The 27,333-nt window shown below is 44.7% G+C and overlaps 1 protein-coding gene across 2 annotated transcripts in view; it reads right to left on the reverse strand.

Moving 5' to 3' along the window:
- Positions 1–27,333, reverse strand: part of HPSE2 (heparanase 2 (inactive)) — a 349,622-nt gene that overhangs the window by 302,883 nt on the left and 19,406 nt on the right. For both annotated transcript variants that reach the window (XM_088482773.1, XM_088482772.1), the window contains exon 3: positions 9,676–9,837. In XM_088482773.1, the coding sequence (XP_088338899.1) occupies positions 9,676–9,837 (162 nt within the window). The remainder of the gene's footprint in view (positions 1–9,675; positions 9,838–27,333) is intronic.

Consider the following 27,333-nt stretch of genomic DNA (forward strand, 5'->3'; position numbering starts at 1 on the left):
CACCAAAGGGGACGTGCTGTCAATCAACATCGCCAGCACGCCCCCTTTGATCAGACACCACGAGCGATGGAAAGTCCTTCGCTCGTCGCGTCTGGCGCATGCGCACGATGGAGCTCCCGCCGTCGTGCGCATGCGCAGTGTACAACATCGACCCACTTGCGAGCGGACAGCCGCTTGCGAGTGGGTCTGAATCAGGCCCATAGTGTGCAAAATGAAGAAACAGTGGCCCTCATTCAGAGCCAGACGCTCTGACAGAGCGCTCGCTCTGAATCAGGGCCGGTCTTTTTTTTTTTTGAACGGCCTCCTGGCCGCTCGCATAGCTGTGGGTGACCATCGCGACCATCGGCTTGCGACGAGACCCTTGTGGTAGGGTCTCGTTGCCGCAAGCCCCAGAGAGCTTTCGGCTCAAACAGAGCCGAAAGCTCTCCCACTGACATCACTTGTGATGTCAGTGGGGCCGCCCCCAGACGGTAGGCGTTCCCATGAGAACGCCTCCATCTAGACAGCCACCCCCCCGGCCTGCCCATCAAATGGGGCGTGCTGTCACTCAACATCGACAGCACGCCCCCTTTGGTACGAGACCCGGAGCGACGGATTGCCCGTCGCTATTCGGGTCTCGCGCATGCGCAAGACGCAGCCGGCTCCGTCGTGCGCATGCGCTCTGGGCCACCATCGACCCGGTTGCGAGCGCTCAGCGCTCGCGACCGGGTCTGAATCAGGCCCAGTGTACTAAAATGTATATAAAAACTCTTCCAGCTAATGGGGCCTATTCATCAACACTAAAATAACGTTTTTAAGGATATTTTCCTTAAATACCGTTATTTTAGTATTCATGAAGCCACTTAGCACAAGAGATATCACTGATATCTCCTTGCTAAGCTCCCCTGCGTTAATTTCCATACTCCCCATACATTAGTATGGGGATATGGAAATTATGGTATTCATCAAATTCTGAAAATTATGTATTTTCGGAATTTGATGGAGTTACTATTCGCCACTGTGAGGTGGTGAATAGCAGGACAGACTTACCTGCTTCCAGCTGTGCAGGTCCCCCAGTGTCTCCCTCCGGCGCTCTGATGCGTCCTCTGATGCATCCTGCTGACATTGTGTTCTACCAGCAGAACACAATAAAGTTTAGAAAATTTTTTTTTTTTTCTAAACTGCACTGTGTGCTGCTGGGAGACCACATGACAGACCAGCAGGACGGAGCCGGAGGCGCTGCAGCAGGCAGGTAAGTGCGGGATGGTGGGAGGTGAGCAGAGGGGGGGGGTTGGGGGGGCGCACACAAAATTAACCTAGCAGTAAGTAGTGCTGCGCATGCGCTGGGTTTATGATTGTAACAGCGCATGTGCAGCACGGATTCCAGCTGCGGTAAGTTAGAACAGGCAGGGAAAACTATCTATTTCCTGAAAAGCTGTCATCGCAAATATGACAGCTTTTCGGAATAGATAGTTATAGGGAGGAGGAATGATAAATTCCTCCGGTAATTAGGTAGAACTCCATGCGAGTTCTAAACCTAATTACCTCCCTCGATATTTTAGGTATGATGAATAAGCCCCAATGTCTTTATGAACCTATTCACCTCCTTCAATAAAAAAGCTATATTGTTTATATTCTGTGAGAAGCTGTGCTATTTATAGTTGCTTTGGGCTCTATTTATGTGTGATATTACCGACTGAATTTGCATTGCGAATTCAGGCAATATCACAGAGATTTACTACAAATCCCTTGCAGGGACAGAGCTTGCGAGAAAGCTCTGTCCCTGCGAATCCCCTCCGCACACTAGTCACGGTATTTAAAAAAAAAAATACCATGACCCGCACATGCGCTGACCGACCATTGCTGCTACCCCTCCCCGGTGCTAAGCCCTGCCCCCATTGATAAGCCCCGCCCCCCGCAATCGCGGCCCCCCCCTTGACCACCCCTCTCCCTTAATTACACTTACCTGCATAATCCGGGCTCCGGTGATGTCTTCCATGTCCTCCGGTCAGGTGATATCCCATACTGCACTGGGACCTGATCACCTGATGACCGGGCAGCAGTGCAGCATGGGAGACCAGCTGACCGGAGGGGAGACATCACCAGAGCCCCGACCACCAGTCCCTGGAGTCAGGTAAGTAAAAAAATTTTTTACTTTTTTTTTTACACTCTATCAGCGTGTGGACTGTTTAGACCACACAGCTGATTACTGGGGCCGACTCCCGGCTCTGCTCTCCCCGTTAGAGCAGGGCAGGAGTCCGGTAACCGGGGGAGACCCTGGATAACTTATTATCACAGGGCTTTCCCCGGTACTTTTTTACAATTTATTTTTAGTAACTTTGGTCGGATCACATTTCTCATTACAATTATGGGAAATGCGATCTGATTACTAAAAATAAGTGATACTTAGGGGTTGGAGTCGAATTTTACGAATTCTACTCCAATTGCTCTGTAATAACTATAGGTGATACTAAAATAATGTGAAAAGGGTGTGAAAACAGCCTTTTTCACTTTATTTTAGTAAAAATAATGTTAATAAATAGAGCCCTTTGTATCTTTGTTCAGTGAAATTCAACCACATGATAGTTTTGTTTCTCATACCACAGTAGTTCTCAAACTTTTTTGAATCACGGCGCCCTAGAGTATCAGCATTGTTTTCACGGCACCCCTGAGCCAAAAGTTTGTTATTGAGAAAAAAATTATTAAGTAAATAGTGCTTACCTGTCATCTTTAGGTTCGGTTATGTAGTGATGGACAGGTTTGCGCTTCTGTTTTTCCAAATATTTACATTACATTGACCATAAACCCTGCAAGTGTCCCGAGGCACCCCAGGGTGCCACGACACACAGTTTGGGAACCACTGTCATACCATATTACATTGTATCAATAAGCAGTATCATATCTAATCTTATGTAATATGGAGCTTCTTGCTCCTGTGATTTAAATTTCAACTGAAAACATATATTTCTCTAATATTATTTCTTTGTTTAATGTGCCCATATGGTTTTCATATTTTTATTATAAGTACCAGAAACTCAGGTGTATTAAAGACCAATTTTACTTCCACAGTATATCCGTTGTGTGGAAGGACAATTGTGAAACATAAAACTTTATTTGTGATTCTGAGATAATATGTTATTAAATGCCGCAGTCAAAAGCCATATGCCACATTAATATTCAGTACATCAACACATATATCCGCGCTTTCAATATATCTTATCTAAAGAATTGTATATGTTCACCTACCCCTATATTGGAGGGCAATCTCTTCCTGACGCGGTCACGAATAAATAGTCTCTCTAGGCTGCTTCGGCTATTGCTGGCTGTAGTGGTGACCGGGAGGCCGCAGTTTTCCAGCCACCACTTGACGGCAGGCATATCTTGACGGCAGGCAATATCTTGCCTGGCGCGATCACACTGGATAGCCTCTCCCGGCCGTAGCTGCAATTGCTAGCTGACACGGTAACCGAGAGACCTCAGTTAATCAGACTGATAAAACAGATATCACTGCGCTTAGTACTTTAAATAATTATAAATAAAATTGTAAATAATACCACAATGGTCTGCTTCCAATTTGAGGCACACAAGAGGCATGTAAATCAATTAGTATTTATTAATGAAAAAAATAAATAAATAAATATATATATATATATATATATATTATTCAGTAAATATTTATTTATTTATTTATTAACAGTTTCTTATATAGCGCAGCATATTCCGTTGCGCTTTACAATTGGAAACATTGATAGAACAAAACAGGGTAATAACAGACAGACATAGAGGTAAGAGGGCCCTGCTTGCAAGCTTACAATCTAAAATCTATAGCACAGTTACATAAATAAGCCTATTCACTAGCAATCCGTATCTATGATATAATAATTAAGAACTAAGCACAGTGATACCTGTTTTATCAGTCTGTTTTCTAAAATAAGCCCTCACCTGACTTAGGGGTTCATTCAGACCCGCTCGCGAGCAAAGTTCGCTCGCTAGCGGGTCGATGCTGTGAGAATGCGCATGCGCACGACGGAGGGAGCTCCGTCGTGCGCATGCGCGAGACCCGGCGAGCGACGAGAAATACGAGAAATCTCGTCGCTCGGGGTCTCGCACCAAAGGGGGCGTGCTGTCGATGGTGACTGACAGCACGCCCCCTTTGGTGGGCGTGGCGGCTAGACGGAGGCGTTCCCATGGGAACGCCTACCGTCTGAGTCCGGCCCCACTGACATCAGTAATGATGTCGGTGGGAGTGACTTTGGCTCTGATAGAGCCAAAATCACTCCTGGGCTTGCGGAAGCGAGACCCTACCGCAGGGTCTCGTCGCAATCCTGATGGTCGCGACGGTCTTTGACCATCGCGACCATCATCATGGACGCTCGCATAAGCTGTGGGTGGTAAACCACAGCTATGCGAGCGTCCATGAGGACACTCCAAAAACAGGTAGGAGGGCCCTGATTCAGAGCGAGCGCTCTGGTCAGAGCGTTCAGCTCTGAATCAGGCCCTTAGTTCACTTGCTGCAGAGTTCTTTTCGATTTGTTCTGATTTCATAGTTTCCAATATTTTTGAGTAATTATTCCTAGATACCAGCGCCAGGATTAACGGATTTATTCTGTATATTGTGTATGACCTCAGTTAATCACCTCGCTCTGAAGTTACTCGCTCTTCAGGATTATTGGGGTCAAGTTTAAGGTAACTATTCTTTGAGCAGTCAGTGTTCACCTATTTCACAATTATATCAAATGCATAGGACACAATGTAACAATATTATTATGCACAGATAAGGTTCATAATCTGAACAGCAGCCACGTAGAAGCGGATGGACGTTTCACCATGGCCTTTCTCAAGGCCAATTGGTCAAAGCCGACTCTGCATGCAAGTACAGATTATAGTTCTAAAGGGCTTGGTGCCACAGTCAAGATGTGTATAAAATGTATTGTTAGGCAGGAAACATTAAAAGAAAAAACATAGAAACATTCACTAGAAACACAGAGGAAGTAAAGTAAAATCTTTTCTCTCTCTGCTGGGAAATGTTTTCAAACAATAACTTTATTGTACCTATATATCTAAACCTATACACTGTGGCCAACCAGGACCCCAGATGGCTGTATGTGTCACTCCTGTTCTCCACCTCCAGCCCCAGGGCCAAATGCAGGATTTCTGGTAGGGGGAATGAGAGATGGTCTATATATTTAAAGCAGTCATTGACTTAGGGGTTTTATAGGGGATGGTGCTGGCCTGCTACAATCAGTGGGGAGGGGAAGTTGGCGACACTGAATTATAATGGGGGCTGATATATAAGGGGACTGGAGTGAGTGGAGGCTGAAGGCTGGAGTGTCAGGGGGCAGGAGTGACAGGGGGTTGAAGGCTGGAATGATGGGGTTGAAGACTGGAGTGACAGATGGCTGAAGGCTGGAGCGACAGGGGGCTGTAGGCTGGAGTGGCAGGGGGCTGTAGGATGGAGTGGCAGGGGGCTGTAGGATGGAGTGACTGGGGGCTGTAGGCTGGAGTAACAGGGGGCTGTAGGCTGGAGTAACAAGGGGTTGTAGGATGGAGTGGCAGGGGGCTGTAGGATGGAGTGACTGGGGGCTGTAGGCTGGACTGACAGGGGGCTGTAGGAAGGAGCGACAGGGCTGTCGTCTGGATTGACAGGGGGCTGTAGGATGGAGTGGTAGGCGGCTGTAGGATGGAGTGACAGGGGGCTGTAGGAAGGAGCGACAGGGCTGTCGTCTGGAGTGACAGGGCTGTAGGATGGAGTGACAGAGGGCTGTAGGATGGAGTGGCAGGGGGCTGTAGGATGGAGTGGCAGGGAGCTGTAGGATGGAGTGGCAGGGAGCTGTAGGATGGTGGCAGGGGGCTGTAGGATGGAGTGACAGGGGCTGTAGGATGGAGTGACAGAGGGCTGTAGGATGGAGTGACAGGGGGCTGTAGGATGGAGTGGCAGGGGGCTGTAGGATGGAGTGACAGGGGACTGTAGGATGAAGTGGCAGGGGGCTGTAGGATGGAGTGACAGGGGGCTGTAGGCTGGAGTGACAGGGGGCTGTAGGATGGAGTGGCAGGGATCTGTAGGATGGAGTGACTGGGAAGGAGGCTGGAAAGATGGGGCAGGAATCAAGGGTCTGGTTCAACCTTTGTTGTATGATTATGACATTGGTTATACACAACCCGGCATCTTCCGGATTGTGTGATCTCCTACATGCATGAATAGTGGATACCGACTGAAGATTGTCTGCCCAGGGAGGATCAATTTCTTTAGAGGTTTCCAATTGCAGAGAAACCACCATATAGGTAAGGTGTATTTTTATTGAGTACACACAAAACTAGATTTTCTAAGTGAAATTATTTCAGTGGGTTGGGATATATCTAGCACTCCATGCCCCAGTTTGATACTCCCCCATATGTTTATTCTTCCTTCCCTTTACTTTAACCCCATATGGACCCGCCTCCTCCGTGGACCACTTGGGGGGAAGAGGGGTGCTATAGCATGCACGTGCTCTGAGCGCCCTGGCTACACGCTACACCTCTGGATACCGCACATCTGTACTATTTGCATATGTTATGTAAAAAAAAACATTACAATTTGGATATCTATATACCTGTGCCTTGACTAATATAGTACAAGTAAAACAATAACAATGATAACAGTATACAATAAAAAAAAGCTCAGTCTCTATTTTGTCTGCAGTCTGTGCAATTCCTGTATATTTTTGCAGTCTGTGCAATTCCTGTATATTATTACATCCGACAACTCGTCAGAAGTAATAGGCAGTGAGCTGTAAACTCACCATAAACTCGCCAGAATAACTTACAAAACAATAGACTGTCCTCAGAGCAGCGAGATTGATGAAAACTGCCATCTAAGTCCTATTAGCTCACATAAGTGGCCTATTTAAATAGAGTCAAAAGCAAAAGAAACCAGCCCACAAGTCATTACATTAGAATAAAACCTTTGTTATGGCATGTTTTAATGTTAATAATGTTATAATACTTTTTCAAATATAGCTGTACAACCATTCTTCATGTAAAGCTCTGTCCTTAATCATTGTTAAAATTGTCCTTGATGGGTTATTTTTATTGTAAGTTATTTGGCTGTAGCAGTTTAATGCATGTTATGTAGCTGTTACATTTTTAAGTCCACCACAATTTTTATGCTTATTTTTAAAAATGAGGTGTGTTCTATATGCTTTCTAGCAAATGGAAGAATAGCACATTTGAGCATACACTTTAATGGTTAATGAAATGAAAATGTTATTTCCAAAAAAAGAATTGTAAATCCCACAATAGATTTCATTCATATTTTTTGAATGCTCCTCAGCAGCTAAGTACAGTCCTCTCCTCTGTCCCTCCTTCACCTATCTCCTTCCCAAAGCTCTCAAAATTAAATATGCACAAACAAGGCTTATAAAGAGCTAATGAGGTCAAACTCGCAAGACATCTGTCTCCCAATGCATGCAATGGTTTCTGTCAGAGAAAGCCCCTGTGTGACTGTGTAGCTTGTGCAAATACGCAGGAAGTAACGGCAGACTAACATTGGTCTCTTATTAATTGCAGCCTATTACGTCTGGCGTGTTACTATGCATTCTCGCAGCGAGCTTCGGTGTTTACAATTTCGCACCAAAGTCGCATCCTATTACATTCACCCCCAGACTGTTTTCCAGAAGGTCGTGTGCACTGTTGGTGAAGAGAAGAAGGCAAACCCGCACAAAACTATGGGCCTGATTCAGAATTGTACACAATACAGATGTTTTCGCAAATGGAGTCGCACTGCGCATGTGTCAAGGTACATTACTGTAGTCACATGCTGCAAGAGTTTAATCGCATTGTGAGCGACCAGCAGGAAGCGTTTGGGGGAGGCAGCGGGGAGTGTCGGCTAAGAATGCAGGCGGGACGCGACCGTTTCAGGGGCGCGTCACATCCTGCATCTGCGATCGCATACGCAGTAAACAGGAAACATGGCTTCGGCGTCTCAGTTACGGCGCCCATTCTGAGTGACCACAGACTCACTCAGGGATTTGATGTTTGCGTGATCTGGGTCCGATGCTGCGTATGTGTACACAGTTGCGGACAGCTGCGATGGCTCCGGTGGGCGTCTCTGTACAAGCCCCGGCTGCTGTCTCATTAGCATAACTTCAGTAGCAAGCATGGCACAGCACAAAGCCAAAATGTGCAAGGAGAGATGTTCAAACAAATCTGGAGGTGCAATGATTCGCTTATGTGGGGAGCAGTCCTTTCTAAAGGCTATGTTTACACAATAAACCATGTATTATATCTCAGTCTTGTGCACACTACAAAGCAACATGATTACAACCATACTTTCTGACTGTAATTAACTCCTCTCCATAAGAAGCCCGAAGAGGAGACGCAGCTGTCAGTTTTGGGATGCGGGGCCGGTCTCTCCACGTCATACGGCCTCATCCCCGTCATGGCAAAATGACGCTATTCGATGATTAGCTTATGATTAAAACAATGGCAACAGCTGACACAGGAATAGAGGCAGGCAGGTAGAAAGGGACAAGTGGATGTTGCTTAGATTATTATTTTGTACATAGATCAGAATTCAATGGGCACACAATGCAATTTTAGGTGTTCATGGGAAAAGTTAGGGACATCATAGATATTTAAAGAAACGTGCGCTAAGAATATAATGTACTGTATATTTGCTTTCAAAAGGAGGTGTACATCTTGTGCTCCGTGTCTGACTGTCCATTAACATAATTATTTCTCTGATGCTTATCTGTCACATTTGTATTTGGACCATCATATTAAGGCAAAATAAAATACCATAACCACATATTACTCGTCAATGACTGATGGGTTTAGCTGGACTTTAACAGTAAAACAATTTTGAAAGACTACATAACATTAATTTAGCAGCCTCTTCTTGTTGTTATGCATTACCCACCCTAATGCTGGGTACACAAAGAACAGATATATCTGCATAATCGAGTGATCTGCAGATATACTGTATTAGTAGATGATGGTCGTTCATACACATTGAACGGCCATCATCTTCCAGGCAGCCGCAGGTCCCGCTGGTCGGGGGGGCGGGTTGGGGGCGTATCCGCCAACCTCCACGCAGCTACACACTTGCCGATGGACAGATATGTCTGCAGACCGCCTGTACACACTTGCCGATGGACAGATATGTCTGCAGACCGCCTGTACACACTTGCCGATGGACAGATATGTCTGCAGACCGCCTGTACACACTTGCCGATGGACAGATATGTCTGCAGACCGCCTGTACACACTTGCCGATGGACAGATATATCTGCAGACCGCCTGTACACACTTGCCGATGGACAGATATGTCTGCAGACCGCCTGTACACACTTGCTGATGGACAGATATGTCTGCAGACCGCCTGTACACACTTGCCGATGGACAGGTATGTCTGCAGATATATCTGTCCATCGGCTGTGCAGCACAGCCAATGCGATATGTTTGTGAACAACGTCGTTCACAGACATATATCGTTGGTACACACTGGCCGACGGGCATCAGATATATTGGCCGATCAATTGATCAGCCAATATATGGGCCTGTGTGTACCCAGCTTAAGCCTTGTGTTGCAGTGTGGCTATAAATGAAGTGCAGTGGTATTGAAGTGACCTTCTTCCGGGCTACAAAAACAAAGCGCGAGAGGCGGAAACTCTTATTTCACAAAAAGCCTGTCGCTACTGATTGATCTTGAAGTCTTACCTGTTAGTGTCAGGTTGCTATAGGTGTTTGAGAATTGTTCTTTCAGTAAAACCAGATGCATTTGAGCTGCCTTCTCTCTCTGCAGTTCCAGCATGGTGTCTGGGTGCAGAGCTATTTTGCATCCCTTCTGTTTGTCAAGAGAGATGTCACTGCGAACAATATCTGCAACAAACCAAACATATATATATTAAAAAAAAAAAAACACATCCTGAGACTTGCATTCAATTCACAAGACAAGCATACGATGAGTAAGTAATGTGTAGATGCCCCGTTGCGATGCACCTTAATGAGGCTTGGACCCATCCCCAGATACATTATTAGGAGGTGATTATATTATGATGGCATGATGTAAAAGATATGTGGTGATGATGGTGAACCCCAGCAGCATTCTCCATCTACTTCTGATTAACAGTTAGGTTCTGTTTTTTATTGTATCATTTCTACGTGTACATTCACAGAGCAACATGTGTCTAAGGGGGAGATTTATCAGAGCTGGGAGATAGATAAAGAGGAGAGAGATATAGGGGTTCTATGTACTAAGCACTGGAGAGAGATAATGTGGATGGAGGTAAAGTACCAATCAATCAGCTCCTAACTGTAATTTTTTAAACAAAGGGGTCTAAGTACTAAGCCTTGGAGAGAGGTAATTGGACGGAGATACAATACCAACCAATCAGCTTCTAACTGTCATTTTACAGGCTGTGTTTCAAAATTGACAGTTAGGAACTGATTAGTTGGTAGTTTATTTTCACCCACTTTATCAATCTCCAAGGTTTAAGCCACATACACACTAAACCAGCGGTTGTGAAGTGTGCTGCGGCGGTCAGAGCCGTCGGGCACATTTTACAGTACAGTGGCCCGGGCTGTCGCTGAGCTCCTCTGAGAGGCTCAGGCACGCCCGGGCCGTGACCTGCAAAGGCATGGCGGTGTGACATCACAAGTCACGCATGCTACGTTGGTCCTCCCTCCCGCCCGCTCCGCCAGCTGTCCAGCCCGCTCCATCTCTCTACCGGTCGCCTGCCTGTCTGCCTGGACGCCCCGCCCGCACACTCGCCCGCTGCTAACAGCTCTGCACTGTGTGAGTTTTAGGTTGACCAATGGTCATCATATTTTTCTGTGGGGGCCAGCGATGTTTTATTATTTAGTGGGGAGCAATGTGTTGTTGTTTTTTTTGTTTCTGTGGGGCCAGCCATGTTTTTTTTGTGGGGAGCAATGTGGCATATATGTTTTCTGTAGAGAGCAATGAGACATATGTGTTTTCTGTGGGGAGCAATGTGGCATATGTGTTTTCTGTGGGGAGCAATATGGCATAGTTGTTTTCTGTGGGGAGCAATGTGGCATAGGTGTTTTCTGTGGGGAGCAATGTGGCACATGTGTTTTCTGTGGGGAGCAATGTGGCATAGTGGTTTTCTGTGGGTAGCAAAGTGGCATAGTGGTTTTCTGTGGGGAGCAATGTGGCATAGGTGTTTTCTATGGGGAGCAATGTGGCATAGGTGTTTTCTGTGGGGAGCACTGTGGCATATGTGTTTTCTGTGGGGAGCAATGTGGCATAGGTGTTTTCTGTGGGGAGCAATGTGGCATATTGGTTTTCTGTGGGGAGCAATGTGGCATAGGTGTTTTCTGTGGGGAGCAATGTGGCCTAGTGGTTTCCTGTGGGGAGCAATGTGGCATAGTAAATATATGTTGATATTTGTTACTAAATATTATAATTGGTAAAATAAAAAGGATGGTGTGCCTCGGCAATTATATAATCTTCTGTAGTGTGCCCCGAGTTGAAAAAGGTTGAAAATCACTGCACTGAATGATAAGTTGGACGATATGAACGATAACGATATCTTTCATCGCCAATATCATCCAGTGTGTATGCAAGACATCGTTAACGATGTGTGCTCCTGCGGACCGTTAACAATGTTTTTCATCGCCCATACTTGCAGGGCCACCTGACGATATCATCAGGTTCTGCAAGTACGGGGATGAGGGAGGGTGCCGTCACTGAATGATATCGTTCAGTGTGTATGCTCATTGTCGTTGAGCCCGACAATGTAGGAGACACACTTAACGATATGCTCCATGAGCGATATCGTTAAGTGTGTATGCGGCTTTAGTACATGGACCCCATAGTACCAACCAATCAGCTCTTGTCATTTTTCAAACACAGGGCATTATTCAATTAGATTCGCGTACGCGATAAAGTTTTGCCTGCCGTACGTTTCGCCTACTTCGCGTATTATAGCCGTGGAAACTTATCGCGCGTGTACCCGCAATTCGCCCTATTTAATTCCAATTTAATTCCATTTTTAGATTTGTACCCCCACTTTGCACTTTTTTGGGGTGTTCCTCAATTTTTGTTAGGGTCTTTTTGCCGCAGTTATCCTTTGGGGGGGCTGGCCCAAGGGTGCTGAGTGGTTACCCCAACTTTGCACCTCTAAATAGCGATTTTGCACTTTTTTTCGCCACCTATTCAGAGGCTAATCTTTTTTGCCTATTACATTATATTGCGTTTTCGCATACAGGAAAAGTGTTTGCAATTGAATACGGAGATAGGTTTCCGCCTGGCGAAAAGTCGCAATCGGCGATACGTTTTTGCGGATCTCGGCTTTTCGCTTCTAATTGAATATGGGCCTAAGCCTGTAAAATGCCAGTTATAAGCTGATTAATTGGTACATGGGGTCTATTCAGGAAGCCATGGAGAGATATAAAGTACCAACAAATCAGCTCTTAACTATCACTTTACAGGATGTGTTTGAAAAATTACAGGAGCTGATTGGTTGGTACTTTATCTCTCTCCAAGTTTCTAAACTCTAGTGAGGCCTTCAGCCAGTCCATTCAGAAAAGTAAAAATTACTTTTCTTAAAAAAGAGTCAATGACGGGGGGGAGTTGGTATAGATCCAGTACTGTAAAATATTTGTTTTGGCAGCAGCCGAAAAAAGCAACAACAGTTTCTTACATCTGTAATTTCTGTACCGAAGATGCACCAAAAATAGCCCATTCATGTGACAAAACTAACTAGGTGCTTCATCGCATAAGTTCTGACCTAGATCCAAAATTGTTTAATTGGTGGGTAATCCAATAACTAGTGATGTAAAGAAGCATCATTTGGGGCAGCAAGGTGTGGATTGCAGATCAATCAAAGAAATCCTAGACAGAGAGAGTTAACCCCCTATACAAAACAATCTCTCTATACAGTATATGCTAGCTGACAGGATCTTATTCGTATAAAGTAAGGCACAATATCATCAGTGTGTAATTCAGAGAACTACAGCACCGATCGGGTCATACCAATTTTAATGCCATACAAATAATAACAACGATGCCATAGCCTGTCTTAAATTGCATTAGGAAGAACCTGGGAATGGGCAAGGACTATGGGGCTGATTCAGCAAGGAACGCAGTTGCTTATATGCACGTAATCACCGATTGTTGTGTACTGCGCATGCGTATGGGGAATGCAATCGGGAAAGTGTAAGGGAAGTGGGCGTCCTAATGTTAGGATGCGATCACAATGCGAATGGAAACATATACATATCCCCAATGATATTAGCATCTGTGTTGCGTGCATAAAAGCAGAATAGTTACCCGTAGTGAATCAGGCCCTAAGACCAATTTATTATTAACATTAAAAGGTAACAAGGGAGTCAACACCCTATGAACATAATGCTGCACTTGAAAAAAGGCCATAGTGTGTGTATGTAGAAAATCATAATTTAGAACAAGCCACGGAGCTAACGATTGGCTTCATAGTAACCACATCCACAAAGGGCCTAATAACTTTGAATGAAACTCTGGCCCTCCTGAAACGCGTCGCTACCAAGCAGAGGGAGAAATAGCCAATGATGACTATTTAAATTCCATTTCCAACAAAAATTATGTAATATAAGTTATTAGATATATCATTGTGAATTTTCTGTTTATGAGGACATAAAAAACAAGAAAGGTCCATGTTGGGCAAGAATTGCTGTTCCAAAGAAGTATTAGCAAAAACACCTTGTTTATGGATCCATTCTTTAAAATACCTGCAAATGGCAGCCTGATTGTGAATTTCAATGTCAGAAGAGTTAATACCACCTTCCAATTTAGCTTTATGTAATATAACAAAACTAATTTTTAGTTTTTTTATGATTCCAAATAAAGTTTCTGAATCTCCTATTGATGGTCATGAGTTCCAAGTAAGAGAAGATTACTGGAAGTGTCTGTACATGTAGAATTTTTGGGAAGTAATCATCTGAAATAAGTTTCCCTTCCTAAAAAAGAAAGGAGAAAGGTGCTGTCAATTTTTAAGATCCTCTACTACATGATAATATTAAGGACTCTGATGTCATACAAGTCAAAAGAATTTCTGGCAAGTATAGGCCTAAATATTTTATATTATGTTTAGTACATTGAAAACCCAGGGGTCTACCCCAGGACGGCTGAGTGCCTCTACTAGGAAAAAGGGCTGCAGATTTATCAACATTGATACTAAATCCAAATACCAGTCTAAACTGTTGAATTTTATCTATAATTGAGCCTCAGTGTTAGATTTGGGAGGAGTAGCTGTCACCCAGAAGAGTAAGTAATCCGAATTACGTATTGTTTGCGGCGTTAATAAATATTGTGTCTGAACAACTTCCCAGCTTTATTTCCAAATCTTTAAAATCTATTTTTATTAAAACCCACACTGCTCTGGGCTTACTCAGTCCAAAAACTTTCCTGGATCTGTTTGTGTTGCATATGCACAGCAAGAATTAAGCTGGATACACATTTGACGTTGTATGTACCCAGCGATGCAACGGACGGCCACACGAGCGATGGGCCGACATATGGGTGGGATGGGATGTGGGAAATCCGAACACTCTTCCAGGGGTGCAAGGGGCTACCCTAAAAATTCTGGAGCCACCCGCATCTTCCGGGAGAGTAGGTAAGTATGATGTTATCATCAGCATATTTGTGTCAATTACACTTCATAAGTCTTAAAATCTTCAGTATGTGAGAGGTAGGAGGGAAAATGCTAAAAGCGGTTCCTATTCATAAGTTGGATTCTCACAGTAAAGGAAATAGGGGCATCATCTGAAATCAAAATAGCGGGGACGCCAGTTTGATGACACTAGGAAAGTGAGTTTCTGCAGTAGTCAATTCTAGAGAGTGCATTATCATATCACACTAGCTTGGAAAGTGTTCTCTCTACTAGAATACACCATGGATCAATCAAATGATGGAAACTGTTCAATACGTGGGTGCCTCCTATGGCATAGGCTCCAGATAGCAAAATATCAGAGTTATCTAATGCCGAGTTATCTATCACACTGAAATTAATCAGCAGTTGAGAGATTTTTGTTTTATATAAATGTGTTATTTTGCCTAACTGTACTCATGTACCTGTTGTCACGTTTATTGTATTCATGTTATTTTGTCTATTGCATTCACGTATATAACTTATATGTAAGACTGTCCGGTGCTACGGAATCTATGGCGTCCTATAAATAAAAAAGGATGATGATAACACGAGGCATGTAAATGGTTCAAACAATTTAACCCATTGTTTCTAGTATCAGGATATTTTACTTGTCTTCAAGTCAGTTCAGGGGGGCCCACACTGCACACCCTGCACCCATGTTTAATACTCACTACTTCAGAATCTGATCTTCAAAACAAATTCAGCAGGGCCGGCTCTTGTGACATTGGACCAGTGCCGTAGAACAAGGACGCCACCCCATAGAGAGCACAGTCCTCCCGACCATCCCGATTTCAACGGAACAGTCCCGTTTTTCGGGCACTATCCCGCTGTTCCACTCACAGGCTGAAGTGTCCAGCAGGCAGTTGGGAGGTTAAGGACATGCACCGCTGAAGCTCTGCTTTGCCAAGCAGAGACCTGCGGTGCCGATGCAGATGAATGGATGCAGTGCAGGGAGAGGGCTGGGGGCAGCCCAGCTATTGATGGAGTACTAGGCTCTCCCCCAGCATGACGTACCGGGAGATGTGCCATACGGGCACTCCCCCAAATAACATCATATAGGGGGCATGGTCTATGTAAATTAGGTCACACCTACATATCAGGGCACACAAGTTAATTGGTGCCAGCCGATACTGGCATAGTGGGCGTAACTACGGTTACACCCGCTGCACCCTCCATTTGCCGGGTGCCCGCTGAGTGTTTTACCAGCAGGCGCACGGCTCCCTCTCTCCCCCCGGCAGTAGCCGGAGGACGGAGTTCACTCCTGAGCTCTATGGGAGTGACGTCATGACACTGGAGCCGGGTTTAAGGTAAGTTTTTTTTATTGGTATGTGTTTGCGTGCGCGCAGGGGGGGGGCACTACAGGGGGCTGCTGCTTATTACAGGGGGTTTACTACTGGGGGCACTACAGGGGGCATCATATGGGGCACTACAGGGGGCATTACAGGGGGCTTACTACTGGGGGCACCACAGGGGGCATCATATGGGGGCACTACATGGGGCATTACAGGGGGCTTACTACTGGGGGCATTACAGAGGGCTTACTAATGGAGACATTACAGGGGGCTTACTATTGAGGGCACTACAGGGGGCATCATATGGGGCACTGCAGGCGGCATTACAGGGGCCTTACTACTGGGGCAGCATATGGGGGCACTACAGCAGCATTACAACTGGGGGCATCATATGGGGGCACTACAGGGGCCATACTATTGGGGGCACTACAGGGGCCTTACTACTGAGGGTACAGCATAGGGGGGCCACTACTGGAGGCACTGCATAGGTGCACACTGCTTAGGGGAACTTCTACTGGGGGCATTGTATAAAAGGAATTCCATAGGGGGGCGGCGGCAGTTGGGGCTGGCATAGATGCTGGGGGGTGGTACATTTTAATTGGGGGGGGCACCAACATTTATCTTTCCTCGGGCACCTGGGTTGAAGTTACGCCACTGGGAGGGGAGGCAAGGAAGGGGTGTTAGAGAAGGGAGTTGAAAGTGGTGGAGAGAGGATGGGGGTTGGATGACTGGGAGGAGATGATGGTCTTGACATAAGACTGTTTAGAGAGAGAACGGGCAGCACTGAAGGTCTAGAGTATACATTTGAAATGGAGGAAGTCTGCAATGGAATTCAATATCCTCCACTGTTGCACGACAGGTATCTGGTGCAATCGAAATCCGAATGGTAATACACATATGAATATTAAGTAGGGGCTTTGGTGTATTTCAAGTTTTATTTTAGCTGTCATCTTTTATATACTGTAAAACTATTGTATTTGAAGTAATGGTGAAAAGAAAATAAACGTAAGATTTCAGAACAGTGGGCCTGATTCAGAGCCGCTCACTCTGACAGAGCGCTCGCTCTGAATCAGGGCCGGGCATTTTTTTTTTTGGAGCGGCCTCTTGGCCGCTCGCATAGCTGTGGGTGACCACCCGCAGCTATAGCGAGCGGCCATGATGATGGTCGCGATGGTCAAGACCATCGCAACCATCGGGCTTGCGACGAGACCCTTGTGGTAGGGTCTCATTCATCGCAAGCCCCAGAGAGCTTTCGGCTCTAACAGTGCCGGAAGCTCTCCACTGACATCACTCGTGATGTCCGTGGGGCCGCCCCCAAACGGCAGGCGTTCCCATGGGAACGCCTCCTTTTGGGCAGCCACCCCCCCCGGCCCGCCCACCAAAGGGGGCGAGCTGTCACTCAACATCGACAGCTCGCCCCCTTTGGTGCGAGACCCGGAGTGACGGATTGCCCGTCGCTAGATGGGTCTCGCGCATTGCGCACGACGGAGCCGGCTCCGTCGTGCGCATGCGCTGTGGGCCACCATCGACCCGGTTGCGAGCGCTCAGCGCTTGCGACCGGGTCTGAATCAGGCCCAGTGTATTACATCAATGTCCTTTGTTGTTTACTTTTTGTACATGTTTGTTGATCCTAAATAGAATATCTACTAATATGATCTCATGATACAACAGGGTGCTGGTAAATTAGTTTTATTTTCTCAACAAATGAAAAAAGTGATAAAGGACACATTTGAACGTATTACAGTTATTGTATCAGAACATATTATATTGCCGGACTGGGGGCTTATTCGGCTATTAATTACACATATATAAATATTGCAGAAAAAAATATATAAATAAGGATCATTGATGTAGTCACAATATGGACTTCTACAATATTAGTGCTGTGCTTCAAAATGTTATAATGCACTGTACTGTATCTCTTCTGCCTTACTGTACGGTACATGCAAAATATATACTATAATGCCATTACATAAAGAGTGTTTAATGAAAATTCATCTCCCAGTGCATATCTCTAAACAAGCCATAAATATGTTATTTGAATTGTTATTATTTCCAAGTCAATAAATTTAGCCCTTTGGGCGGACATTACAAGTAATCTACTGCAGATTGCAGCAACACTAATTTTGTTCACTGCAAGTGGTATCCTTGACATGAGAAGCAAAGTCTGATACATCAAAGGCCGGAGAGGTCCATCTCTCTCATACAAGAACAAAAACAGAGATGCAGCGCCCGTCTTTAATGCGAAGAATGTGCAGAGATATAATGTGGCCATTTTAATTACCTTGTTTCTGCTCTAGGCTACTGTAGCAGTGAATGGGGTTCATAGATCTTTTGAAACAATGTGTCGAATAATATGTATACTAGCCTTCAAAGTACTCCTTTTTCGAATAAACAACTTTTAAGGGATATCATATGTAATGCATATCGTGTGCCTTATATAATAATTCTATTAAAAATGATATAACTGACAACCACCCAAAAAAAACAAAACAAACAGTCATGTTATAGATTTTGTAAACTTACAGCGTAAATAAATACTGCTTATGTAACTTTAAGCCACAAAATTGAGAAAATATGTCAAAGCAATCTTAGCAAGAGGTATTATATTTTTCTGCAATATGGCAGCCTGTGCTAGGCAACAATTCGTAACTTTTTTATAATCTGTTTGGAAATTTGAGTTCTAAATTATAGACATTCTTTTTTTTAATAAATTCAGAGGTAAATGTCAATTTAGAAATTATTTTTGAAAACAGCAAAATCCCCCCAAAAATGAATTTGTATTTATTTTTATACTAAAGCTAAAGCAGATGTTTCTGATAGATGGTAAAAGATACCATAAGGAACAGTGATGAAAGGACCATGTCTACAATGTCTTTGTTCCTCTGGGCATATCTAGTAAGACGACTCATATTATTATCATGTATATTGGTATGGCATGGTCAAAACCATTTCATGGGAATTTTAAGTCCCCAGGAACTTCCTAAAGGAAACATTTCCCAAATTAAGATTGCATTTAAGCAGGAATATGCTGAGTACAATAGGCATCATTGTAACATAATTAGATGTGGACACATCCACAGATACCCCTTTTATCGCTGGCTGTAAATCCATGAGTGGGAGAGATGTATCAAGTAGTGTAAATAGTGGGTAAGTGGACCAGTGGATAAGTTGCCCATAGCAACCAATCAGCCTCGAGGTAGACTTTATCAAGTACATTTTATAAATTGATAGGTAGAAGCTTCTTGGTTACTATAGGCAACTTGTGCAATGGTCCATTTCTCCAATCTTTTCACTGATTGATACATCTCCCTCTTATTAATTGCAAAGTGAAACCAAGCACTTTCATTGGCAATGGTATAGAATAGAATAGAATAGAATACTTTATTGTCATTAACAGCACAAGCGATGTCAACAAAAAACCATATAGCACATTACCATATAATAAGACAAGCGACAATTACATAAAAAATTTAAAAATATAAAACATTCACAATATAAATCAATCAAGATCATTACAACCATTTAGCATAAGCACAGTACTAGGGAAAAAAAACTGTTGTGCAACCGTTTTATGCGTGATTGCAAAGCTCTAAAATGGTAACCTCTCAAAGATTGGATGGCTGGAATCTTCCAAGATTGATTTTGATTTCTTCAGGACTCTCTTTATATAGATCTCCTGGGTGCATGGTAGCACAACACCAGCCGTCCTAACCACCCAATCCAGAGCCTTACATTCTACAGCAGTACAGTTCCCAAACCACACGGCAGTCCCGTAGGTCAGGACACTCTCCACGATGCTGCCATAAATATTCAACAAGGTCCCTCCACACACACAAGTCGATAAGAGTCTTAAGAAAAGAAAGTGTTGTTGCACCTTCTTAACCAAGAATGCAGAGTTTAGAGACCAAAGGGCCTATACATCAACACTAAAATAATGTTTTTAAGGACATTTTCCTTAATTACCGTTAATTTCCACACTCCCCATACATTAGTACATTAGTATGGGGATATGGAAATTATGCTATTTATCAAATTCCGAAAATGATGTATTTTTCGGAATTTGATGGAGTTACTATCCGCCACTGTGAGGTGGCGTATAGCAGGTGACACTTACCTATGTAGGCAGTGCTGCGCATGCGCTGGTTTTACTGATGTAACAGCGCATGCGCAGCACGGATTCCAGCTGCGGTAACTTAGAGTAGAGAGGGAAAACTGTCTATTTCCGGAAAAGCTGTCATTGCAAAAATGACAGCTTTTCGAAATAGTTATAGGGAGGAGGAATGATGAATTCCTCCGGTAATTAGGTAGAACTCCATGCGAGTTCTAAACCTAATTACCTCCAGAGAAATTTTAGTTATGATGAATAGGCCCCATAGTTAGATTATCAGAAATAAAAATCCCCAGAAATGTAAAGGACTCCACTTGCTCAATGGTCAATCCTTCTACACAAACTGGTACCTTAGGCGTAACATTCCGTCTCCTAAAGTCAATAACTATCTCCTTGGTTTTAGATTTGTTCAAATTTAAGCAATTCTCCTTACTTCACTTGAGCAATCTAACAACCTCACTCCTGTAAGCGCTTTCATCCCCGTTGTTTATTAAGCCAACAAAGGCGGTATTATCCGCAAAGTTAACAATCTTGACAGACTTTGAGGTTGACTTGCAATCGTGGGTGAATAGAAAATACAACGCTGGACTGAGAACACATCCCTGCGATAGCCCTACATTTTGTATCTCCTTTGAAATATTTTGCCCCCGCTTAACCACCTGGTGCCTGACAGATAAAAAATGTAACAGCCACCCACAAGTAAAACAAAATAATTCAGCAATCAGCGAACTGGGTATAATAGCATCAAAGGCCGACCTAAAATAAAAAAATAAAATTCTTACATAGGTATTCCTAACTTCTAGATGTGAATGTACCTGATGCAAAATAGTCAGGACAGCATCCTCCATTGAGCGATTTGGCCGATAGTCATTTAAACATTTCGGTATTCCACTCTTAGGAATGGGAACTATAGTAGTGGACTTAAAACATGTAGGAACCACACAATATGCCATGGATACATTAAAAATTAATGTAAAAATACCAGTTAACTGGTCACTGCACTCCCTTAAAACTTTGCCTTGAATGCCATCCCAACCTGCCGCCTTGCCAGGGTCCACAGAACGCAGACATTGTCCAACAGCTGGTTCGTCGAGCACCAAGGGAACCTCACCCAGTCTGTGCTCCAGTGCCAAAACATTTATCTTACTATCATTGTTAAACCTGGAGTAGAACACATTTAGATCTTCTACCAAAGAACTATCTACATTCCTAGCATCAGCCGGTTTTACCTTATAACCTTAATGCATACATTGACTACATTTCTACTCCATTTTTGCTGAATAGTCTGCCTTGGCCCGCCTAATACCTCTCCTTAAATCATCCCTAGCAACTCAATACCCATCCTTGTCACCAGATCTAAAGGCCCTATCCCGTGAAGTCGAGAACAAACTTCTCCATTTAACCAGGGTTTCTCGTTTGCAAATACCTTGAAACTTCTCCTCACCATAATGCTTTCTACACAACAATTAATGTAACCTAGGACCATAGAAGAAAGCAAGTCTACATCTATGGTCCCATTTACCGCAGATTCATCAATAAATAGGTCCCAGTTAGTAAATTCCAATGTATCTTGGAGACACTCCATAGCATTTGTTGGCCAAACCTGAACTCTTTTTCTAGTAAGTTTAATATGCCTAACAATGGGTACATAAGTAGAAATTATAAAAAAAGAGACATGGTCTGATTTTCCCTACATGGGCACATACAACAGTCTCGTACCCTGATTTAAAAGCTTGTATACACCTGATCCAAAACGTTTCCTCCTCGAGTAGGAACCATTATATTTTTATAAAATTTCAGCAGGACCAATTTCAAATCCACCCATTTAAAAATCTCTAGCCACAACAAATGCTCCTTCCACAGGCAGATTGTAACTTAGCCAGGGCATCATATAATAAATCCAGAGGACAACCCCCATTTGGCTGCAGGGGAATATAGACAGCCATTATTATCTGCCGTAAATTTTCTAGGCAAATAAAAAGGTCTGCACTTGATCAGCAAGTATTTCACAACCCCCGAGGAGAATGACTCAATAACAACAGCAGAGCACCACATATTATTTACATAAATACAAAGGCCGTCGACTCTACGGTTGCCTGAGTTTGGAAACCTATCTGCCCTAAATAAAGTTATATTGTCAACTGCAGCTTCTGGAACAGCACTATTCAGCCAGTACTGTGTAAATACAAAAATAGAGCAGTACCTAAGATGATGTTTATTCGCCAACTCCACCTGTATGGCATCCAGTTTACTCAGAAGCGACTGCACATTGGCCAGGAACAAGCTTGGCAATGGAGGGTTCACAGGACACAGTCTTAGTCTCACCCCCACGCCAGCTCTCTTTCCCCGCTTTTGCCGCCTATCCCTCCGCGGGTGCCGTTTTCAACGGCAACCACTTGTCAGGCCATGTTCCCAACGGCATTTCCACTACTGGCCCTTTCCTCCCTGTCCACAGCTACGTCCAGTAATCATGTCCTTTCCCCTCCACACCACCCATGGCAGCAGTCTCCAGGGGATCAACCATAGTCCAGTCTCCAGCATGACCCAGCTGGCCTAGTCGGTCCTCACCATAGCTCTCAGGCCCCCAGCCACAGCACGCCCCTGCTGCGCTCCAAGCCCTCCATGTGCAGCTGGGTGCAGGGCTTCACTTCTCACAGCGGGGCCGATGACATCAGCTGTAGCTGCTGCAACCACTGCAGCCACACTCGTAACAGCAGCGTCAGTGGCTCCAGAGGCACCCGCTCCAATCACAGCCTTAGCCGCCCAGGGTATGACGGTCCCTACTTCCGTCCCCAGACTGCTCGGTCCTGAGCCAAAACCACCACCTCTCCCCCACAGGTAAAGTAAGAGCTCCCGGTACATTATCTGTGGCTGACAGGGTAAATCAGCCATTGAATTTTATATTTAACTATTAGGTCCTAATGATAACTTTTAGGACTGAGCTGCCGCTTATGGGCCAGTGCCCATAAGTAGAGATGTGCGCTGACCCCTGTGTTTTGGTTTCTGGATCTGTATCTCCTCTGGTTTTGGATCTGAATTGGTTTTGCCAAAACCACCATCCGTGTTACGTTTTTTTATTTTGGTTCTCGATCAGGTTTTTTGTTTTTTTTAAATCATAAAAAGAGCTAAAATCACATAATTTGGGCCTGTTTTTGTTCCTACAGTATTATTAACCGCAATAACATTTATTTCCACTCATTTCCAGTTAATTTTGACCACCTCACAGCTCACAATATTGATTTTTTTCATCTAGTTAAGGGCCAAACAGTTGCATACAGCTAGCTGGCTGTCACGATTCTAGGCAGAATCAAAACTGAGTGATAAATAGAGTTGAGGACTGTGCAAAGATGATGGTTGTGGTACCCCTTGAGGATTAAATAATTGATAGTTGATAATGTCACTGACTGAAGGAGGAATTGATAGTTGATAATTGGTGCAGCCACATGCTGAAGTAAGAATTGATAGTTGGTGCAGCCACTGGCTGCACATAGACTAGTTGCCACTTGATAATTGGTGCAGCCACTGGCAGAAGTAAGAATTGATAGTTGATAGTTGGCGCAGCTACTGGCTGAAGTAAGAATAGTTGACACTTGATAATTGGTGCAGCCACTGGCTGAAGAACGAATAGTTGACATTTGATAATTGGTGCAGCCACTGGCTGAAGTAAGAATTGATAGTTTGCGCAGCCACTGGCTGAAGTAAGAATAGTTGATACTTGATAATTGGTGCAGCCACAGGCAGCACCCCTGGGCAGCTACATTGTTGATAAGTGCGGCTAATGCGCACACACACACACACAGTGTTTTTTACACTGGGGGGAGAGCACCCCTGAACAAGGCAGCAGCCCCTTGATAAACGACACAGGCAGCACCCCTGTGCAGCTACGTTGTTGATAAGTGCGGCAAACGCGCACACAGAAAAAGAACACTTTGATTATTTTTTTTACATTGGGGGGAAAGCACCCCTGAACGACACAGCAGCCCCTTGATAAACAACACAGGCAGCACCCCTGTGCAGCTACGGTGTTGATAAGTGCTGCTTACGCGCACACATACACAGAAAAAAATCACCTTGATTAATTTGTTTTGTTTTGTTTTTTTACACTGGGGGGAGAGCACCCATGAACAAGGCAGCAGCCCCTTGATAAACGACACAGGCAGCACCCCTGTGCAGCTACGTTGTTGATAAGTGCGGCTAACGCACACACAGAAAAAGAACACTTTGATTATTTTTTTTTACATTGGGGGGAAAGGACCCCTGAACGAGGTAGCTGCCCCTTGGTAAACGACATAGGCAGCACCCCTGTGCATCTACATTGTTGATAAGTGCGGCTAACGTGCACACAGAAAAAAACCCACTTTGATTAATTTTTTTTTTTACACTGGGGGGAGAGCACCCCTGAACGAGGCAGCAGCCTCTTGATAAACAACACAGGCAGCACCCCTGTGCAGATACGTTGTTGATAAGTGCAGCTAACATGCGCACACAGAAATAAAAACACTTTGATTTATTTTTGTTTTTTTACACTGAGGGGATGAGCACCCCTGAACGAGGCAGCAGCCCCTTCATAAACAACACAGGCAGCACCCCTGTGCAGATGCGTTGTTGAAAAGTGCGGCTAACGCACACACAGAAAAAAAAACACTTTGATACATTTTTTTGTTTTGTTTTTACACTGGGGAGGAGAGCAGCCCTGAACGAGGCAGCAGCCCCTTGATAAATTAAACAGGCAGCACCCCTGTGCAGCTACGTTGTTGATAAGTGCGGCTAACGTGCACACAGAAAATAAAATGCTTTGACTCATTTTTTTGTTTTGTTTTTACACTGGGGAGGAGAGCACCCCTGAACGTGGCAGCAGCCCCTTGATAAATTAAACAGGCAGCACCCCTGTGCAGCTATATTGTTGATAAGTGTGCTAACGCGCACACAGAAAAAAAACTTTGATACATTTTGGGGGGGTTTACACTGGGGGGGAGATCACCCCTGAATGAGGCAGCAGCCCCTTGATAAATGACACAGGCAGCACCCCTGTGCAGCTGCATTGTTGATAAGTGCAGCTAATATGCACACACACAGAAATAAAACACTTTGATTCATTTTTGTTTTTTTACACTGAGGGGATGAACACCCCTGAACGAGGCAGCAGCCCCTTCATAAACAACACAGGCAGCACCCCTGTACAGATACGTTGTTGAAAAGTGCGGCTAACGCACACACAGAAAAAAAACAGTTTGATACATTTTTTTGTTTTGTTTTTACACTGGGGGGGAGAGCACCCCTGAACAAGGCAGCAGCCCTTTGATAAATTAAACAGGCAGCACCCCTGTGCAGCTACGTTGTTGATAAGTGCTAACGCGCACACAGAAAAAAACACTTTTGATAAAAAAAATTGGGGGGGGGGGTTTACACTGGGGGGCCCCTGAACGAGGCAGCAGCCCTTTGATAAATGACACAGGCAGCACCTCTGTGCAGCTACGTTGTTGATAAGTGCAGCTAACGCGCACACAGAAAAAACACTCTGATTCATTTTTTGGGGGTCTTTATTACACTGGGGCTACAGCTACAGCTACATTGTTGATAAGTGTGGCTAACGCGCACATACACACAGAAAAAAAAAACTTTGATTAATTTTTTTTTTACACTGGGGAGGAGAGCACCCCTGATGGACAGCACCCCTGAACGAGGAAGTAGCCCCTTGATAAACAACACAGGCAGCACCCCTGCACAGCTACGTTGTTAAGCGCGGTTAACGCGCACACACACAGAAAAAAAACCCACTTTGATTCATTTTTGTTTGTTTTTTTTACACTAGGGGAGAGAGCACCCCTGATGGACAGAGCACCCCCTGGACAACACAGCAGCACCCTTTTATGGACTGCAGTGACACAGGAGCCACTGAAGCCCCCCTCTTCTATCTGCAGCACAGCTCCTATAGAGTATAGAGTGGACAACAGCCTTTATGGACAACAGCACAGCACAGCCCTGGACAACAGCCAGCCAGCCCCTATGGTCAACAACTAGCCCCTATGACAAGTGACCACAGCAGCCAGCCCCTATGCACAGCAAGTCAGCAACAGCACAGCCGCTATGGACAACAAGAGCACAGCCCCTACCTTGCTTCCTATTCACTCTCCATAGCCGGAATGAAAATGGCGGCAAACGCGGAACCTTTGATACAATCCAAAACCCGCGAGAATCCGACAGCGAGATGATGACGTTTTGCCTCGCTTTGAGATCCGAGTCAGGCGGGAAAACCCGAGCTGGCTTGGATCCAACTCGGATCTGCAAAATTTGAGTGGGTTCAGATATCTGAGGTGCATTTTATGTCACAAAAAGACAAAAACATGCTGTATTAGGAATCGGCGCCTGCCCGACAAAAGCAGAATTCCCGGCAGCGGAAGCCCGACAGCGCTGGAAATCCTGATCGTCGCTAAGGTAAGTATAAAACTAACCTAACCTAACCCCCTAACCCTCCTTAGGGGTGCCTAACCCTAACCTCCCCCCAAGTGCCTAACCCTAATCCCCCTCTAAGTGCCTAAACCTAACCCCCCTTCCCCGCTGCCTAAACCTAAGTCCCCCGGGAGGGTGCCCAACCCTATGTCCCCCCCAGGGGTGCCTAACCCTAACCCTCCCTCCCCCTAGCCTAACCCTAAATCCCCCCCGGGTGCCCTAAACCTAACCCCCCCCCCGCTGTCCACTCACGGCGCCCGGCATCCCTTCGGTTGGGATGCCGGGCGCCTGTCTCCTGACGTCGGGGAAATGACAGGCGTCTAGATATAGATGCCCGGCATTTCACCCTCACCGGGATATGACAGTCGGGAAGCTGGCTGTCGGTATTAAGGCAGCCGGTTTCCCAATTGTATACCCTGTATAATGACGCATTTGCAGTATTTTGTTTTAGACTTTGTCTTTATTGTAAAAGTTGCAAATCATTTATTCATCCCTCCCATGTGACCCAGACTATGTTCATTCATTTTAGCATGGGATCATCACCTCTAGAAGGTGGAAGTATTTCTCCTTGATTTAGTAGCATTTTATGTAAATCTGATGTGCTTTTGAGGTCATTCTTTTTAAAACTGATGGTAATTAAGTTACTATCACCCTGTGCACAAAGCTGTCCCTTTCTTGGAATCTGGTATTTTGGAAAATGTTGCTTATTCTGTCACATATGTTCTGTGTATTTGTGTCATATGTATCAACATGAAAGATGGAACAGAGATTGAGCTTGTATAAAGTATCTGATGCATAGAAACCCCTCGCTCATCCAATGAAATGATCATCTACCGACAAATAAGTTGACCATGAGTTATAATACAAATTG

Source organism: Taudactylus pleione, unplaced genomic scaffold, assembly GCF_031769625.1.
Source record: "Taudactylus pleione unplaced genomic scaffold, aTauple2 ptg000292l, whole genome shotgun sequence".
NCBI classification, from domain to species: domain Eukaryota; kingdom Metazoa; phylum Chordata; class Amphibia; order Anura; family Myobatrachidae; genus Taudactylus; species Taudactylus pleione.